Source organism: Polyodon spathula, chromosome 28 (genome assembly GCF_017654505.1).
Source record: "Polyodon spathula isolate WHYD16114869_AA chromosome 28, ASM1765450v1, whole genome shotgun sequence".
NCBI lineage: Eukaryota > Metazoa > Chordata > Actinopteri > Acipenseriformes > Polyodontidae > Polyodon > Polyodon spathula.
The window spans coordinates 1,237,750-1,255,109 of NC_054561.1; the positions used below are offsets into that span (position 1 = coordinate 1,237,750).

A 17,360-nucleotide genomic window follows, 5' to 3' on the forward strand; every position below is an offset into this window, starting at 1 on the left:
ACCCGTATCTGCAGGCAGAGAGCGCGTATAATCGTGTTATCGAGGTGTATGGAACATGTCTCTGTCGCGCTATTTCATTTAATTTTGTAACTGAGCGGAAACGCTAAGTGGACTGCGCTTTTGTGATAATCATTTACAATCGGGTCGAACAGTGAGGCATGCTGCGCTTTCCAGATCTTTCCTTCTCTGATATCACAGTCAGATCTCAGCATTAATGTTCAACGGAAAATAATACGTGGGTGAATAACTCCATTAGGAGAAAGAAAAACAAAGCAAAAAATAAATAAAATTAGCGTTACTTTCCTTTAAAAAGAATGCTTATAATGCTGTAATGCTTATAAATCTAAAGCAAGCATTCGTGCATCGCGGGTGACATTGAAGAGTTATTATTATTATTACAATGAAAGTGTACCCCTCTCCAGGACTGATTTTTTCTTCTTGTTTTCTTCAGCTCATCTCTTCAAGAAGCACAGATACGTTTTTCAAAGCATTCATTATTGCAGTAGAAACGAAATAATTCAATCTTATCCAAATACCAAACCGCACCTCTCCAATTAGAATCCTTAACTTAGAGTATTTTATTCTGTCTCTCTCTCTCACACACACATACATAGACACACACGTATATATATATATATATATATATATATATATATATATATATATATATATATATATATATTATATGTGTGTGTGTGTGTGTGTGTGTGTGTGTGTGTGTGTGTGTGTGTGTGTGTGTGTGTGTGTGTGTGTGTGTGTGTGTGTGTGTGTGTGTGTGTGTTGTTTGTATCTGTAGCCAGCTGTACCATTTACCCACGCATTATCTGGGAATAATAAAACAGAACAAACAGTCGTGCTTAACCTCATAACTTCATTAACCACAGAAAAAGGGCGGACCAAAACCAGCCATTAATACAGCTCTTTGAATATTCCATGTTACCCATCACTCTGCTGATTGTGTAGGTCGTTCTTATAATAATATAGAGAATGCAAGTGGAAAACGGGACTCCACGATCACATTGCCAGTTAAATGCACGATTAACAAAGTCTGGGCTGCCATCAATCCTTTATATTTACAGGCTTTATTTAACATCAGAGAATCAATTTGATAACAATCAAATCCAACCTTGGAAATGTTAAAATAAAAATACTATTACTAATAATAATAACAATAATACCTAACTGTTTCTTAAGAAAGTTATTTAATAAACAATTACAAAAATCATTAGATATATATATATATATATATATATATATATATATATATATATATATATATATATATATATATATATATATATATATATATATATATATACCTTTGTAATTTACATACAGTACCAGTGGCGCCAGTGGCATGTTTACAATGGTACACAAACATTATGTTTGTTGTTGTTTTCGCTTTACATTTGGTGTTCTTTGTATATGAAAAATGCTCCGAAATCATAAAACGTACCAGACTTGGAAAACCACATAAATCACTAGTGGCGGTGAAATCCGAAAGCCAGTTCTACTACAGACCGTTTAGATTGAAAATGCCCGATCGGTACACATAAAGAATCCGATTTAAAAAAAGTCCCGTTCTTTTTGTATTGCAAGTGGGATCTTTACGCCTTGTTGTTTAAACACGAGTGTAATTCTCTGCCGAACCTGTGGGTTTTGGAGCAAGCCGGGATATCCTCACGATCTTCCTACATCTCCCTTGTGTTGCTCTGTGGAGTTGGATGCGGAGAAGGTCGTTGTGAACGAGGGAGACTACGGGACTTCATCCCCATAAATGAGTCTGGGTCTTCGAACCAGTAAAAAAGGTTACACTTTGCATGCTAGCATAATCAGTGTTTTTCAAGAGCTGAAATAAAAATAATGAAAACAAATACAAATGTGTAAAAAAAAAAACAAAAAAAAAAAAACTACAGAGCCCACAGGGAATCAAATGGTTAAAAAAGCCATAGATTTATTTATAAATTGTGCACGTTGCTATACATATTGGAGCTATACTGCGATGGCTATGTATATATCCTTTGCTCTTAGTAGTTAGACAGATGTCCCACGCATTAGGATGCACTCGTTCATATTATACCACGCAGCTCCTTCGTAGGTCATTCCAGATGACGGGATGGGAATACGACTTCAACTGTAAAGCGAGCCTCAAGGAAGAAGGTTGCTGTGCGAGTCGGTGTCGAGTTGGATCCCTATAGCCGGACAAATCGTGGAGACACTCGGAGAAGCCAAACAGCCCACATGTTGATATATTTCGGAGTTAAGTGTTACAGCATCCGAACCAAATCCGCTACGAGCTTCCTGGTTCCTATAACTAGATTTGTCTATAGTTTGAAAAACATGTAGAATACAAATAAATACAACTATAATAATAACGCACAATTTACGCTCAGTTTTGGGGTGTCGGTCGGTTATGTTAATAGTACATGTAGGGGGGCGCTTAATAGAACCCGAGGCCATGGCCTATACCACAGGCAGTATATCAAGCCAATAAAAATCAAAGCAGCCTGGTGTAATTTTTATTATAGTATTTAACTACCAGCACGTTTTACGTAGTTTCTTCCATAAATACAGAGGCGGGATCCCTGCAGAAGTGTTTTACGCGCTTGTAAAGAAAAGAAAATTACAGTTAATGCGCTAATAAAATATAGTCTTGTGTGTGATTTGTTTGCCCCGGACGCATAAGAGGGGCTGCTGTGATTTCGTTGTCTTTATTCTTATTTATTTATTTATTAGACAATAAAAATTGAGAATGCTAAAATCCAGTCGTCATTATTATGTTAAAAATATAAAACAACATTTGCATATGCAATTAAAACGAGTGTATTCTAGAAAGGATACGTCTTGTTTTGCACATTATTAAATAAGCAAGGCGCTTATGTGAGATGAAACGACGGTGCTGCCGCCTGGCGGGTTGATTTACGCCTCATTGACGCTTTATCAGACACACGGAACAACTCCGACCAATCATTTCGCTGGGAGCTCACAGCAACTCAGCTGTACTTTGTTGGCTCCGAAGTTGAGAAAGGCTGGTGTACAAATCTAGAAACTGTCCTATATATGTATTTCCCCTTTTATGAAGCGTGTTTTGTATGATGTCTGAGAATGTCCATTTCTGGAGCTCTTAGCAATTACTATGTCGATTCCATCATAAGTCACGAAAGCGAAGATACGACCTCAGTCAAGTTCTCCAGTGGACAGTATGCGAGTTCCAGACCCCCGGGACTCGCTGAGCATCTAGAGTTTCCTTCTTGTAGTTTTCAGTCTAAACCGCCTGTTTTTAGCTCTTCTTGGAATCCTTTTAATCCACATTCATCAACTGGTTTGTCTGCCGTCTACCATCCATACCTCCCGTCTCAGAATGTCCCGTACCTGCGGACTTGGCTCGATTCAGCCCCAAGGACAGACCCTCTACCCGGGCAGGGACAAGTCAAAGCAGAGCCGTTGCTGGGATACCTCGGAGAGACGCAGAAAATCGGAGGACAGTACAGTTTGGAGTCTTCCGCTGGAAGGGAGGTCGATTCCAATCAAGGCCCCGGCTTCGATGACAAAAAGGAAATTTGCGAAGGTAGCGAAGACAAAGCAGATCAAAGTAAGTTATAAAACGAGGGAGTGAAGAGTGTGTGAAGCTTTTAAAGAGCGCCATAAACCGAGAACAAAGCAGAGGAAGTTATGAAAACGCACACACAGCAGAGATTTCTGAAGAATTTTGTGTATGCTGAACTGAACGACTTGTAGCAGGGAACGAGTTCGCTTTACAATATCAGAACATTGCTATTAGCACGCTTATAGGTTATTGTTATTTAATAATGTATTTCAATTGGATCAAACGTGACATGCTTGCCGTAGAGTTTTGTTTTTAAAAATAGTTTAAAAACAAAAAACAAGGCGATAAGCATTAGGATGAAACACTTTCCAAAAATGATAAATGCATCATTTAGACACGAGTTCCTGGCTTCAGCCCATGCTTTTGCAGATGCAAACACACATGTGATGGAAAATCGTAGTCCTCTTTTTGGAACACGCGTAATACGAATCCTGGCAAAAGGACGTTTGCACTTCATTTATATTCTCCAGATTTCTTTGGAAGAAAAACAATTCCCATGAAATCCAGAGGTTTCAGACAGCACAGAAATGGAAAAATATTTATAATGAAAGAAAAAAAAAAAACTACTGCGAAATGTATAGTTCCCTAAGGGCTCGTGTGAAAATGTTAAGGCCTAAAAATACATATGTCCGGGATGATGAATATTCCTCCGTGTTTTGAGCCATCGTTGTGTGTGTGTGTGTGTGTGTGTGTGTGTGTGTGTGTGTGTGTGTGTGTGTGTGTGTGTGTGTGGTTTGTGCGTAAAGGAAGAAAAAAATATATTGGGCAAATACCATTTAATTATAAACCGCTTTAAAATCATTGTGGCGCTGCTTTAGTCTTGTAAAGGAGATTACATATCTATCTATCTATCTATCTATCTATCTATCTATCTATCTATCTATCTATCTATCTATCTATCTATCTATCTTTGTCTATATGGCAGATTAAGACAACAGGAATCCGCCATCGTGTACTGGGCGACTCTCCAGTACAAATTTCAGGCTAAATGCAATGAAACTGGGAATTGCATACCTCCCTATATGCTCGCAGGGTCCCCTAAGTGAAAAACCTTCTTGCCCGTGAAGTTCGTTAAGCTACAGGGGGAACACGCATTCCCATTAAAACCACAACTCGTGTGCGCTCCATGGGAAATGAGTTCCCCATCAGACAAATCTTACGCTACGGCATTTTCCATTGAAAGAAGGCGCCTATATAGCTCTATGCAGCGTAGTTGGCTTGCGCCGTTATGGAATGGAATTTGGGAGTATGTGCCCATTTAAACGTAATATTGGAAAAACTAACATTACTATTATAATTTAACAGCTTCGTTTTCAATTAATTTTGATGGAAATTTGAAGTTGTTTTTTTTTTTTTTATATAAAATTGTCATTTTTCTTAACGGAAATACAAACCAGCTTAGGACAGTAGCTACCAGCTGTATCATCAAATGTATGAGATTACCATCGTTGGGTGTATGATAGTAAATGAAAAACAATGTCATTGAGTTGTGTAATTAAATTAATGTTTGTTTTATTATATATATATATATATATATATATATATATATATATATATATATATATATATATATATATATATGTGTGTGTGTGTATATGTATGTGTGGGCAGTGTTCCCTTTTTGCTATAGAAACAAGACATGCACATCGACAAAATAGCTTCACAAATAAAATATAGACACTTAACATGTACACCAAGGTGACTCTTTCAGTATATATTTGTGTACATCACAGTATTCTTTAGATTAAAAATTACAATCTATGTTATTATGTTGTTAATACGGAAAATTACTTTTGATTTGTTTGTGTGTGTGTGTGTGTGTTTTGTGTTGTAATCTGTGCGGCCTTTCCCAGCTCAGTGTAACCCGATGTATTATTTTATTGCATGGGTGTGTTCAAATGTGCCGCGCTTAATAACGCTGACTATTTATAATAATTCATATTTTATTTATCCTGCCAGGCGACCCTTCAACTAACTGGCTTCACGCCCGCTCCTCCCGGAAGAAAAGGTGCCCTTATTCCAAGTACCAGACCCTGGAGCTGGAGAAGGAGTTTTTATTCAGCATATACCTCACCCGGGACCGGCGGCACGAACTGGCCAGGCAGCTGAACTTGACGGAAAGACAGGTCAAAATCTGGTTTCAGAACCGGAGAATGAAAAAGAAGAAAATGAACAAGGAGCAACCGAAAGAGCAGGGCCCGCTTTCCGGAGAGGGACGGAACCGCCCGATGGATTGATACAGAGGCCGTCACCACCCCCCCCCCCCCCCCTAAAAAAAAAGCTATTGCTACAGACTTCTTAGCATAGTGTCTTTCTATTATTTCAGTTGTATTGTATTGTGGAACCGATGTCACAAATACTGTTGGTCGGGTTCTATTAACATGTTGCTAGTGAAACGCTCCCCCGATATAGAGCACAGTTAGACTAGCTAGGATAGTCACATCTCAAGAAAGAAGATCATTTAAATAACGCGTTAAACTCAGTCTACTATTTCCTGTTAGTTATTTGTGTAGAAAAGGAATCCGATAAATAAAGGCCTTGCATGGTTACGGATATTATAAAGCTGTATTTTTTATTTTATTTATTTTTTTTGCAAAATGATTATCATGTAAAGTCAATTAACTCTCAATCCTATTCATACATAATAATAATAATAATAATAATAATAATAATAATAATAATAATAATAATAATAATAATAATAATAATAATAACTTATTTGGAAGTATAATTGATATGCAGAAAACACATAGACTAATAGCATCGAATAGAATTATAAACTACACATGTGATCCTCTCAGATTAATAACTAGCCTATCACTATATTTTGCATTTGGTCATGGATCTCAAAGCATTATAAAGCGGGAACAAACTATGATCGCGCTTTGTATTCATTATTGATACGCCTGGGGATCCGACAATGTGTCTGGGATAGGATAGGCAATTGCACGATTCTTATTTGTTCTTTTAGGAATAATTACATTTCTATGCGAAATTTGTAAAAATGTTTAGATTCTACAGCGTGTCGTCTAATTGGCGAATAACCGTTATTTGTGCTGTGCTCACGACACGATGATACCTTTGCTTCTCTGCGTCCGAAGACGCGATACGTGGATTGCACGTTAAATAGCAATCAACATTTGAACTTATTATGAATAAAGATACGCGGGTTTAAAATACATAAATAGTTGCATTAAGGAGATACTTGAACAACATCCTATGCCGGCTTTTCAAATTATGTAATATATAATATATATATATATATATATATATATATATATATATATATATATATATATATATATATATATATATCGATATATATATCTATTCTAAGATTAATATACAAATATATAGTTACTGATATTCATCTTTTCCAGTTGGAGGTTTGTGTATTACATTTATTTGTTGTTTTTTTGTGTCAGAATGTTGCTAGGTTGTTTTTAGTAGTTTGCAACATCACAAGCGGGAGGCGTTTTTATCGAAGCTTGCCTTCTTTATTGCGATCACTTTATTTCATGATCTGCCAAGCGGAGAAGCGTTCTCTCCGTTACAGGGTCTGTATACCCATGATTTTGTGACACAGATGGAAGTGAAAGACACCCCCCGTGTAGCTGACAGTATTATCAACGCGACTAAGACCCAGGTCACCTTTTTTTGTGATCGTATTTTCTTATTTTTGTATTTTTTTTTAAAATTTGTATTTGATCATCTCTGTGATCTATAGGCCACCATGATTGTGTTGTAATCTCATCTGTAATGCTGCGATGCAAACTCTAACAATGCTGTATTCACAGGAAACTGTTTACATGTAGCTGCGTGTAAAGTTTGTCTTTTCGTCTCAATTATTATTATTATTATTATTATTATTATTATTATTATTATTATTATTATTATTATTATTATTATTATTATTGTATGTGTGCATGCCCTGTGTGTTTGTGTGTATGTGTATCAGTGAGTGTGTGTGTAGATGCACGGTATGTCTGTTCTGGCATTTCCAGCTTCTGAGCCACAGCGTTTATGGGAACGATTCTCTTCACCCCCAGTGTTTTGAATTCACATCGAGTTCTAATTAAAAAGAATAGAATAAGAAAGTCGGTATCTCGAAGCATTCCAACGAAGGAGGTCACTGGCGTTCCAATGACGTTCCAATGGCGTTCCAAACCCGCTGGAATGACGAGTGACATTTTGCGAGAGCTCAGCTCACTCACACAAGGAAATGCTTTGCCTGCGTCTCATTTTGTTCCAACTTAATTCGGGTCATCTGTCTAAAATATGTGATAATGCGCTGGGAACCCGTGAAGTTACAGTGTAAATAAAACAGGATGGGAGCTTCCCATGGAGAATCTGTCTCCAGATCGCTTCTTTCGGACACACACACACTCACACACACACACACACACATCTCTCTGAACCCTTCATATTTTAGTCTAGTAGTCTGGTATAGGTTATATGCTACCTTATAATATACAGTTGTGTTTTTTTGTTTTTTTAAATGTACACAGATAGCATTCTATCTGTAGCTAGCATTGTGGATATCCAAGGCGGTCCTGGGAGCCTTGTCTAACAAAATATTCTTAAGAACAGATTTGCAGTCTACTCACCAATATCTATTTTAATCGTCTGATATAAAATTAAACACACGCACACACGCACACCCACACATCTATATGTTGTTGTTTTTTTTTAAAATAGAGTCTTATAGTAAATGAAAAGAGACACAGAGAGAAAAAGGATTTCTCTATTGATCCCTTTTTTTCAGCTAAATGTTTGAGAACACAAACGAAAGAAGGGATGCTGGTGCCAGCTCTGGAGGCGGGGAATCGGAAGTCGACTGTCATAAAAACAAAAGAGAAAATTCAATGCTGTGTGCCTCAATACAATAATATGACGCCAATAAAACTTTATAGGGTATGCATTTCAGAAGGTTGAGAAATAAACGGATGTAAAGCAAACACGACAACTCCTAAACTTTCAAGACCTCCTGAACGGTCTCCTGAGCCATGGAAGCGGAGCGCTAAGCTGTGCGGGTGCGTTGTGTAGATTCCTGGTGTGTTTTGTTGTATTTATTTCGTTATTTTGCCACAGTGGGTGTGGGGTCGTGTATTTCTCGGGTAGGGTCCCAGATGTTAGTTTGTCTAAGGCTTGCGACGCCTTCTCCTTTGTTCTGTTCCGGAGGTATCTCAGGCTGCCTGAAATTGGGCCATAAAACCATGCAGAAAGGTTCTGGCGAGGCGTTGGGCTGGAGGTGACGTGTTTACAGCCCTGCGGCCAGGCCCGGGTCTCCATTCGGCAGCAGACTATTCAATTGTTTAGTCTCCGAATTGGAAACATACCTTTGTGGATTTTTTTTCTAAAAAAAGAACTGATACTAGGTAAAGGAAAGCCGAAAAAAAAACATTTTGGGGGGGGAGGGGGGGGGGGAAACAAAAACTGTGAATTTTAAAACATTGTTTTTTTTTTTTTTAATTAACTTTGGGTAAAAGTCGGATCCTCTAGATTAAACATACTAGGAGATCTGATTTTTGTTTGTGTGTGTGTGTGTGTGTGTGTGTGTGTGTGTAAATTATACATATCAGACACACGAGTAAATCTGTGTGCTCATTAAAATTCTTAACATTTGGCGAACTCTAAACACGCTTTATTTAACGCAATATATTGCGTTATATAATAATAATAAATAATAATAATGAATAATAAAATCATTATAATATTATAATAATTATATAATAATAATATTATTAAATTGGTGCAATTTTTGTTTCGTTGCAAAAGACGGTCCGATAGAAATAGTCAGTGCGTATATAACGCTGACGCTGAAATATTTAGGAAACGATCTTTATAAATAATAATAATAATAATAATAATAATAATAATAATAATAATAATAATAATAATAATAATAATAATAAAACAACAAACATTACACCGTGTAACAATTTTTTTTTTTTTTTTTTGTTCCTGGGTAGTAAGTGTTATTTCCTAATTGCTTATGCCTCAGAAGTATAGAACATGGCTATTATTCCCCACAAACTTAAAATGAGTAGTTTTTCTAGATTTACGATTATACTGTATTTACAGTATAATCGTAAATCTCGAAAAACTACTCACTTCTAAATCTTTTGTAGTCATTTTTGTATTACTTTAGTATGTTGGTTTGGATTCATATGTTGTTTTTTTCTGACTTTATGTGAACGAAAAGACACAAATTTGCCCGTTTTCCCATTGGAAATAGTGATATTTTGAAATGTACCTGTCCTGGTCACAAAAGCAAAGTTTGTGGGGAATAATAGCCATTTTCTATACTTTTGAAGCATAAGCAATTAGGAAATAACACTTACTACCCAGGAACAAAAATTGTGTTACATAGTGTTATCAGACCATATTTGGAGCCATTCGCTTTCAGATTTCCGTAATAAAGCATTATGGTTTATAATTTTGTAATCAACCGAATTGAGTCCGGGTTCATACACAGTTTATTTCCAACCAATGCAATTTGTATAAATTCCAAAAACATTAAAAACGAGGTTTGTGTTGGTTGCTTAGAGGGATTCAGGCCAGTGACGTCAATGTCCTTGCAATAAACATCTCGTCGTTTCAAATACGCTCCACAAGATGGCGGTATTGCTCCACCGAAATGAGCAATTTTACTTTTTCGCCATGTGTTACCGGAAGTCTGTTGCGGGACCGAGATTCAGTTTCATACGGGGGAAAAAACTCTTCAAAGTCATTATTGCAAAATATAACTAGGCTGTGCAGAAATGTAATGGGATGTATAATTTCTCACTTTTCTTTACTCACGTAAGCGATTAAATTAAACGGTTACACACGATTGCACTTGGAATTAATTTTTTTTCTATGCATGTGTGTTACATGATATGCTTGTTCGCATTAACTCTATTAATATGACTTGGGGCATTATGGACGCTAGATTTTTTTTTTTTTTTCAATTACCTATTTGCAAGGAGATGAATCCAATAGCGTGGTTATCTTTGGGTATTTCCAACTCTGAAATGATAAAATCACTTGAAGTTATTTTCAACGCTATGGAAGCATTATCTGTAATATCTTAAAATGCGAGCGAACAGTGAGTGTGTGATGGACAATGGAGCTAATTTTATCATATTTTTAATGTCCTTATTTTTCCTGCTATTTTCTTAACATGTGGTTAATACGAGTTCATTTACGCTACATTAATTGTAACCATAAACCATAAACCATTGCCGAGTCAACTTGTGTTTTTTAAATCGATTTATTATTTACAATTAGTATAGACTTTTTGTAATAAAGACATCAAACAGCAATTAGAGTTGTGGTAATGGGCTGTATATTTTCTAGTTCATTAAAATAAACTTTGTAACACAAATAAATAAACGCTAAATATAACACATTTGTGTAACCATTTACACTGTGCCTAGCTTATACTTTTTTTTCAATGAATACTTCGAGCAATACGATGCAAGCAATAATAATATCGAACCTTGTATTCCATAAAGAGACGATTTGAAGAATTATTTTTTAATCTGTAAAAATATTAGAGCATAAGAAATTACGTATATGTTTACATGTCTTTAGTATAGAAGGGTAATGCTCTCTCTGTTGTCAATGTTGTCAGTAAACATACTTTTCATTACGCACCTCTGTGGAAATGAATGTATATATTGTGTACAGCAGTGTAAACACGTCTATCTAATAATTAAAACCATTCGCACACAACTTCAGTTTCAAAACAATTTTATTAGGCAATATTTATAAATGCAGTTTAAAAAAAATCAAAAATCAGAAATCGAAGGTAAATGAGACACAATCGATCACACTTTTATAGACAACACGAGCAAACATAAAGTACACAGAGACACAATAAAAATGAATCATATTGCATGCACACAACACAGCGATGGTTTAGATAGCTTTCAAAATTCTTCGCGCAAACATAAAATTAAACTTATATCATAAGCAATCCAAAAGTGAAACAAATAATTTTCAATGCATTGTATTGTATTGGTTATCGACACTCAAACAGGCGCACATACGCAGCTATAGATATGTCTAGGATGTGTATACAGGATTAGATTACACACACACACACACACACACACACACACACACACACACACACACACACACACACACACACACACACAATAGAAACTATATATAATACCAGAGGTGAGCTATAATGTCAATTAGAACCGCGAGGATTTCTCCTGGAAAACTTTAATAATTCTAGATGTTGTTTGGCTTAATTAGAGTCAGTGTTTTTTTTTTTGTTTGTTTCTGTTTGTTTTTTTTTGCACAAATTATAAAATATACACTAAAGCCCTCACCTTTCCATATTATCAAAGTTGCAATTTACTCTCGCGTCGCAGGAAAGAGGTCCCTTCGGATTCTGATGCTTTTGTGCCTGTTTTTTTTTTTTTTTTTTTTTTGTGCTTTTTCAGCAGTATTGGTCACTTTATAAGAAGCATCTCATAATTATCCACCAGACGTCTTTTCAAATGAAAGAGGACAATGCTGACTGTAAATAAACAAAGGAAGAAATATTAAACCCCGAAGTAGCCTAAATACGAAGATACTTGTTTTCCCTGAAAGAAAGTTGGTGTTGTGCACAGAATGGAACACTGCTACTATTAATCCACATATCAACATTAACGGTAACACGACCTTCTCTTTTTCATAGTTCAGTAGAAACTTTTCAAAAGCGCAAGTTTGTCACTGGACTCTTTTAAATTTGAAACAGCCAATCACTGTCGAAGTGTCACCCCGCTATTAATGTCTGACTGTTTTACATGATAAAAAGTAATATTGGATTTTCTGTAACACGATACATTGTAATGATGCTTCGTATTGAATAGACAATAAAATGACAATTAAATGCTTAAAGATCTCTGCATTAATGGGAGGTTTGGAGGGAACTCGTCAGTTGATAGCTCTGGTGGTCGCAGAACCTCGTAAACAGCTTTACAGGATTTTTTTTTCTTCAAGGTTTTAATCCAGCCTGGCTTTCATTGCATTTTATAGTTTGTTAAACATTTTACTGTTTCTCTGTCGATTACAGAGACAGCCGCTTCCTATTCCGGCCTCTTTATATCTTTACCAATGACACATTTCTATAAAAAAAAAACCCAAAACAAACAAACAAAAAAACCCCAATAAAAACGTAAATAAAAGATTATTTACATTCTAAAATGCGATTACATTCTATCTTTTAAAACCCGATTGAACCAGCGACGGCCGGGGTAAGTTGTTTAAAAATCCCATTTATATTTACAAGACCTGTTAAAAACCGCCGGCAATTAATTCGTGTACTTTTGCAATTTGCACCTCGTTAGAATTTTTAAATTAACCCTAAGTGTGCATCATTTTATTTTGTATGTGTGTGTGTGTGTGTGTGTGTGGGGGGGGGGGGGGGGGGGGGGGGGGGTTGTATTTGTGTGTGTGTGTGTGTGTGTGTGGGGGGCCCCCAGTAATATTACAGTAATATCACTACAACTAGGTTGCGAAACCTGTCGAGTAATCTTGATTGAACCAACTTATATAATTATGCGCATATTCTCCCTTCTCTCTCTCGCTCTCTCTCGCTCTCTCTCTCCTCACCTCTCCTCCTCTCCCTCTCCCTCTCATTTTTTTCTTCCAGTTTTTCATTCTCTCATTCTCTCCATATTTGCATCCACGCAGTTCTGTGAGCCCGTGAGGAGACTGCAAAACCAATGGGACGAGAGTCCGGTAATAGACGCAAATAATCATGAAAAGACATTGCAAAATATGATACAACTCATTTGAGGCGGAGTAAATCACAGAAACCGGTTTATGAAGTGGCACCCCTTCTCAGAAATGCGAGGCGGGTGCAACTCTTTAAGTGCTGAAGATTATATGGAAACCAACATGACGATAGAGGCATGAAAACTAATAAAAGGGTTTTTTTTTTTAAATAAATAAATAAATAATATATAAAAAAAATGGTTAATGTGGGACAACCATTGTTGTATAATAATAATAATAATAATAATAATAATAATAATAATAATAATAATAATAATAATAATAACATTCCTTCTTGTAATATAAGGAGGTGTTTTATGTTGTTTGTATACATATGCAAGCAACATAAAAAACACAAAGATGAGTTCCTATTTTGTCAACTCTCTCTTCTCTAAATATAAAAGTGGAGATTCATTGCGTCCTAATTATTACGAGTGCGGGTTCGCTCAGGAGCTCGGAGCAAGACCTACTGTAGTCTATGGACCCGGTACCGGCACCGGTTTCCAGCATTCTACCCAGCTCCAGGACTTTTACCACCACGGCGCATCCTCTCTCTCGGCTACCCCTTACCAACAGAATTCCTGCGCCGTGACCTGTCACGGAGAGCCGGGCAATTTTTATGGATACGACGCCTTGCAGAGACAGGCACTCTTCGGAACCCAAGATTCTGATTTGATCCAATACAGCGACTGCAAACTCGCCAACAGCCTCGGAGAAGACGCGGAAGTCACCGAACAGAGCCCCTCTCCCACGCAGCTCTTTCCGTGGATGAGACCCCAAGGTTAGTGTAAACCGGATTATGATAGCGGGTTTTTACAACGGACTATCTAAAAATAATAATACAAATAATAAAAAAAGAGATGAAAGGCGAGCATTCGAGTCACAAACAATGGTACTTTAGTGCTTTATGAGGTCCAAACTTGTGAATTACTTTATAGTTTAATGACCAGTGGAAGTCGGTCAGTTCTCCTCAAGCCATTTTCTCTCTCTTTGAACGCGATTTCCTGGTTTGCTTGTATCTCTGCACTCTTGTCAAAGGGTTTTTATTGCAGTTTTTATGGCGCAATACATTAACCATATAATCTAATGTCAGTTTTATTGTAACCATTTGTACAATAAAAAACAAAACAAAACAAAACAACAAAAAAAAAACACATTTCAAAGATGTGCCGTTGTATTTCTTTCGTTTTTTGCATATCGTTATTAACAAAAGTATTGCGCACAACCGACGGTCTTCGTCTGTTTTTATCTCCTAAAGGAGATGCTCTGTGCGTGTTTTTAAACCAAGTATTATTCTCGCTCTTATGTGCATGTACGTTTGTGTTCCTAGCAGCTGCCGGACGGAGACGAGGCAGGCAGACTTACAGCCGCTACCAAACGCTGGAACTGGAGAAGGAATTCTTGTTCAACCCGTATCTGACGCGCAAGCGGCGGATTGAGGTATCGCACGCCCTGGGACTGACTGAAAGGCAGGTCAAAATCTGGTTCCAGAACAGGAGAATGAAATGGAAGAAAGAGAACAACAAAGACAAATTTCCCAGTTGCAAATCCGAGCAAGAGGAGATCGAGAAGGAGAAACAAGGAAGAGGCAAGGGAGAAGGCGAGGGACCGGAATCAGAGCCCCGCACCGAGGACAATGCCAAACAAGGATAAGAAAAATAAGACAGCCAGCAAACAAACGCTATACCGAACTGTACTGAAGCATTACAATCCTTAATACTCTGTTCCTTGTGTAAACGATGGAGTCAAAAACAACAACAAAAACAATATCAGAAATGGGGAGAATGGGAAAAAAAATTCTTGAAAACAAGACACCGCCTTAGAGAACGTCTGTCTGAGACAAGGCAAAACATGAAGCATTTCTACTTTCTATCAGATGTTGTAGTGTAAAACAATAGCTTTCTCCTTTATTCATGTGGATTTTTATTTGTGTGATTATAATAGAATGTTTGTTATTAGCAATTGCATCCGGCAGCTGTAGGTTGTTTATTAAGTTAAATGGTGCTTTAAAAAAAAAACAAAATAAAAAAAACAGTATTTTTTCATGAATGTTATTGTAATAATAACGTACAGCAAATAAAGTAACCCCAACAACGTGAAACTGCCTAATTATGGTGTATAAATTGTCACTGTTTTAGTGTTTCATTTTACTGTTTCATGATTATTATATATAAAAAGTCTGTTTTAATTAATTATATTTTGTGTTTTTTTTTTTTTTAATTTGGTTTCCAGTAAGCATGCGCACAGTGCAAACTAATAAAGACGATGTAAAGTGATCCTCCGTTTACTGTGAAACAAAATGTATACTGTACTCGTGAATTACTTTCTAGGCACTTAGTGAAATATTTTGTTATTCTTCGCTACTTTGTTCTATTGTCTAAACCTGGAAGCGGCGGAAGAAAGAGGTACAATAAACTTTACATGCAAGAAACCGTGACATCATTTACTGTGATCTGCTTCATTTCCTACGAGGAGGGCTGCGTTTGATGGAATGGGGATTGGGGGAATAAAATGTCACTTGTGTCAACGCACAGATATTGCAATCAACGGCGTCTAGGAAGCAGCAGAGACACAAAAAGAAGTGTGTGTGTGTGTGTGTGTGTGTGTGTGTGTGTGTGTGTGTGTGTGTGTGTGTGTGTGTGTGTGTGTGTGTGTGTGTGTTAAAGAGTCCACTATTCAAACCGCCAGCCACTGTCTGAAAACATATACATGTCCTTAAATAGCTAAACCCACTGACATTGTGCATCTGTGTCTATAGCTATACCTATATATATATATACACACATAAAATTACATTTTAGACTATATTTGAGGGAGGGATTCCATATGGTCATGTCTTAAACGCCAATGCAAAGCTAGGCTGCCCAAAGACTAGGTACAAATGTAACATTTTTTACTTTTGACAACGTAGACGTGTAACTAAAATTAAAAGACAGATAACACGGTAAACCATAAACCAGGCCATACTTTAAAATAGTCTTGACAGTTTTACGTATCCAAATGGGACTTTGGTTGGTTTATTGGACCAACACACACACACACACACACACACACACACACACACACACACACACACACACACACACACACACTCACACTGACACACACACTCACACACACACACACACACACACACACACACACACACACACACACACACACACACACACACACACACACACACACACACACACACACACACACACACACACACACAGACACACACACTGACACACACGCTGACGCACTCACACAGACACACACACACACACACACACACACACACACAGGCAGGCAAGGAGGTAGACACATACAATGAAAGAAGACTTTTTCAAGGGTAAAAACAAAAATCAATACAAAAAGAAATAGGTTGAAACACATTTTTATTAACTTGGAGATTTATTTTATTTATTTTATTTTAAACTATTATTATCACCTTACTTTACAGTCAATACAAACACACACACACACACACACACACACACACACACACACACACACACACACACAATAGTTTTTATATCGATTCTGTTTTTTTTTTCCTCATCTCTCGTTTACACAACTTAAATTATTTTGCATATTAAGAAATCTAAGCTGTAGAGCTTTCCACATTAATGATCTGTGGAAAGCACATCTTCCATTGGATTACACCAAATCACGTGCACGTCATCACGTGGCCCCGGGAGGAAAAAGGGGTGCTTTTTGGTGTAAATCTGGACTCTAATTCCATAATATATCACGGTACCTCGTAAAACCGACACTAAAACGTCCTGGCCTACAAATCACTCGGCCAAATTATGAGTTCATTGTATTATGCGAATGCTTTATTTTCAAAATATCAAGCTGCAAGTTCGGTTTTCCCGACCGGGGTATTTCCAGAGCAAACTTCATGCGCTTTTGCCACTGGTTCGCAAAGAGCCCCAGGTTATGGCTCGGGGTCCGGTAACGCTTCGTTCTCCTCCTCCGTGTCGGGATTCTATGGTAACGG

At 37.0% G+C, this 17,360-nt stretch overlaps 3 protein-coding genes across 4 annotated transcripts in view; all 3 read left to right on the top strand.

The window, feature by feature from the left end:
* The first annotated feature begins 1,955 nt into the window (after positions 1 to 1,955).
* Positions 1,956 to 5,870, top strand: LOC121301931 (homeobox protein Hox-B9a-like). Its single transcript, XM_041231655.1, has 2 exons — positions 1,956 to 3,592; positions 5,567 to 5,870. The coding sequence occupies exons 1-2, from the start codon at positions 3,106 to 3,108 to the stop codon at positions 5,842 to 5,844; spliced, it is 765 nt and encodes a 254-aa protein (XP_041087589.1). The 5' UTR covers positions 1,956 to 3,105; the 3' UTR covers positions 5,845 to 5,870.
* A 7,798-nt stretch (positions 5,871 to 13,668) lies between these two features.
* Positions 13,669 to 15,118, top strand: LOC121301933 (homeobox protein Hox-B8a-like). Of its 2 annotated transcripts, none has more exons than XM_041231657.1 (2): positions 13,669 to 14,153; positions 14,703 to 15,118. In XM_041231657.1, the coding sequence occupies exons 1-2, from the start codon at positions 13,733 to 13,735 to the stop codon at positions 15,023 to 15,025; spliced, it is 744 nt and encodes a 247-aa protein (XP_041087591.1). In that variant the 5' UTR covers positions 13,669 to 13,732; the 3' UTR covers positions 15,026 to 15,118. The 2 variants fall into 2 exon arrangements, with proteins under 2 accessions (XP_041087591.1, XP_041087592.1); XM_041231658.1 differs by having other exon boundaries at positions 14,706 to 15,118.
* Positions 15,119 to 17,053: 1,935 nt separating this feature from the next.
* Positions 17,054 to 17,360, top strand: part of LOC121301935 (homeobox protein Hox-B7-A-like) — a 4,778-nt gene continuing 4,471 nt past the window's right edge. The window contains exon 1 of the mRNA XM_041231660.1: positions 17,054 to 17,360. This exon is cut by the window's right edge and continues 215 nt beyond it. Within this exon, the coding sequence (XP_041087594.1) occupies positions 17,170 to 17,360 (191 nt within the window). The 5' untranslated portion in view covers positions 17,054 to 17,169.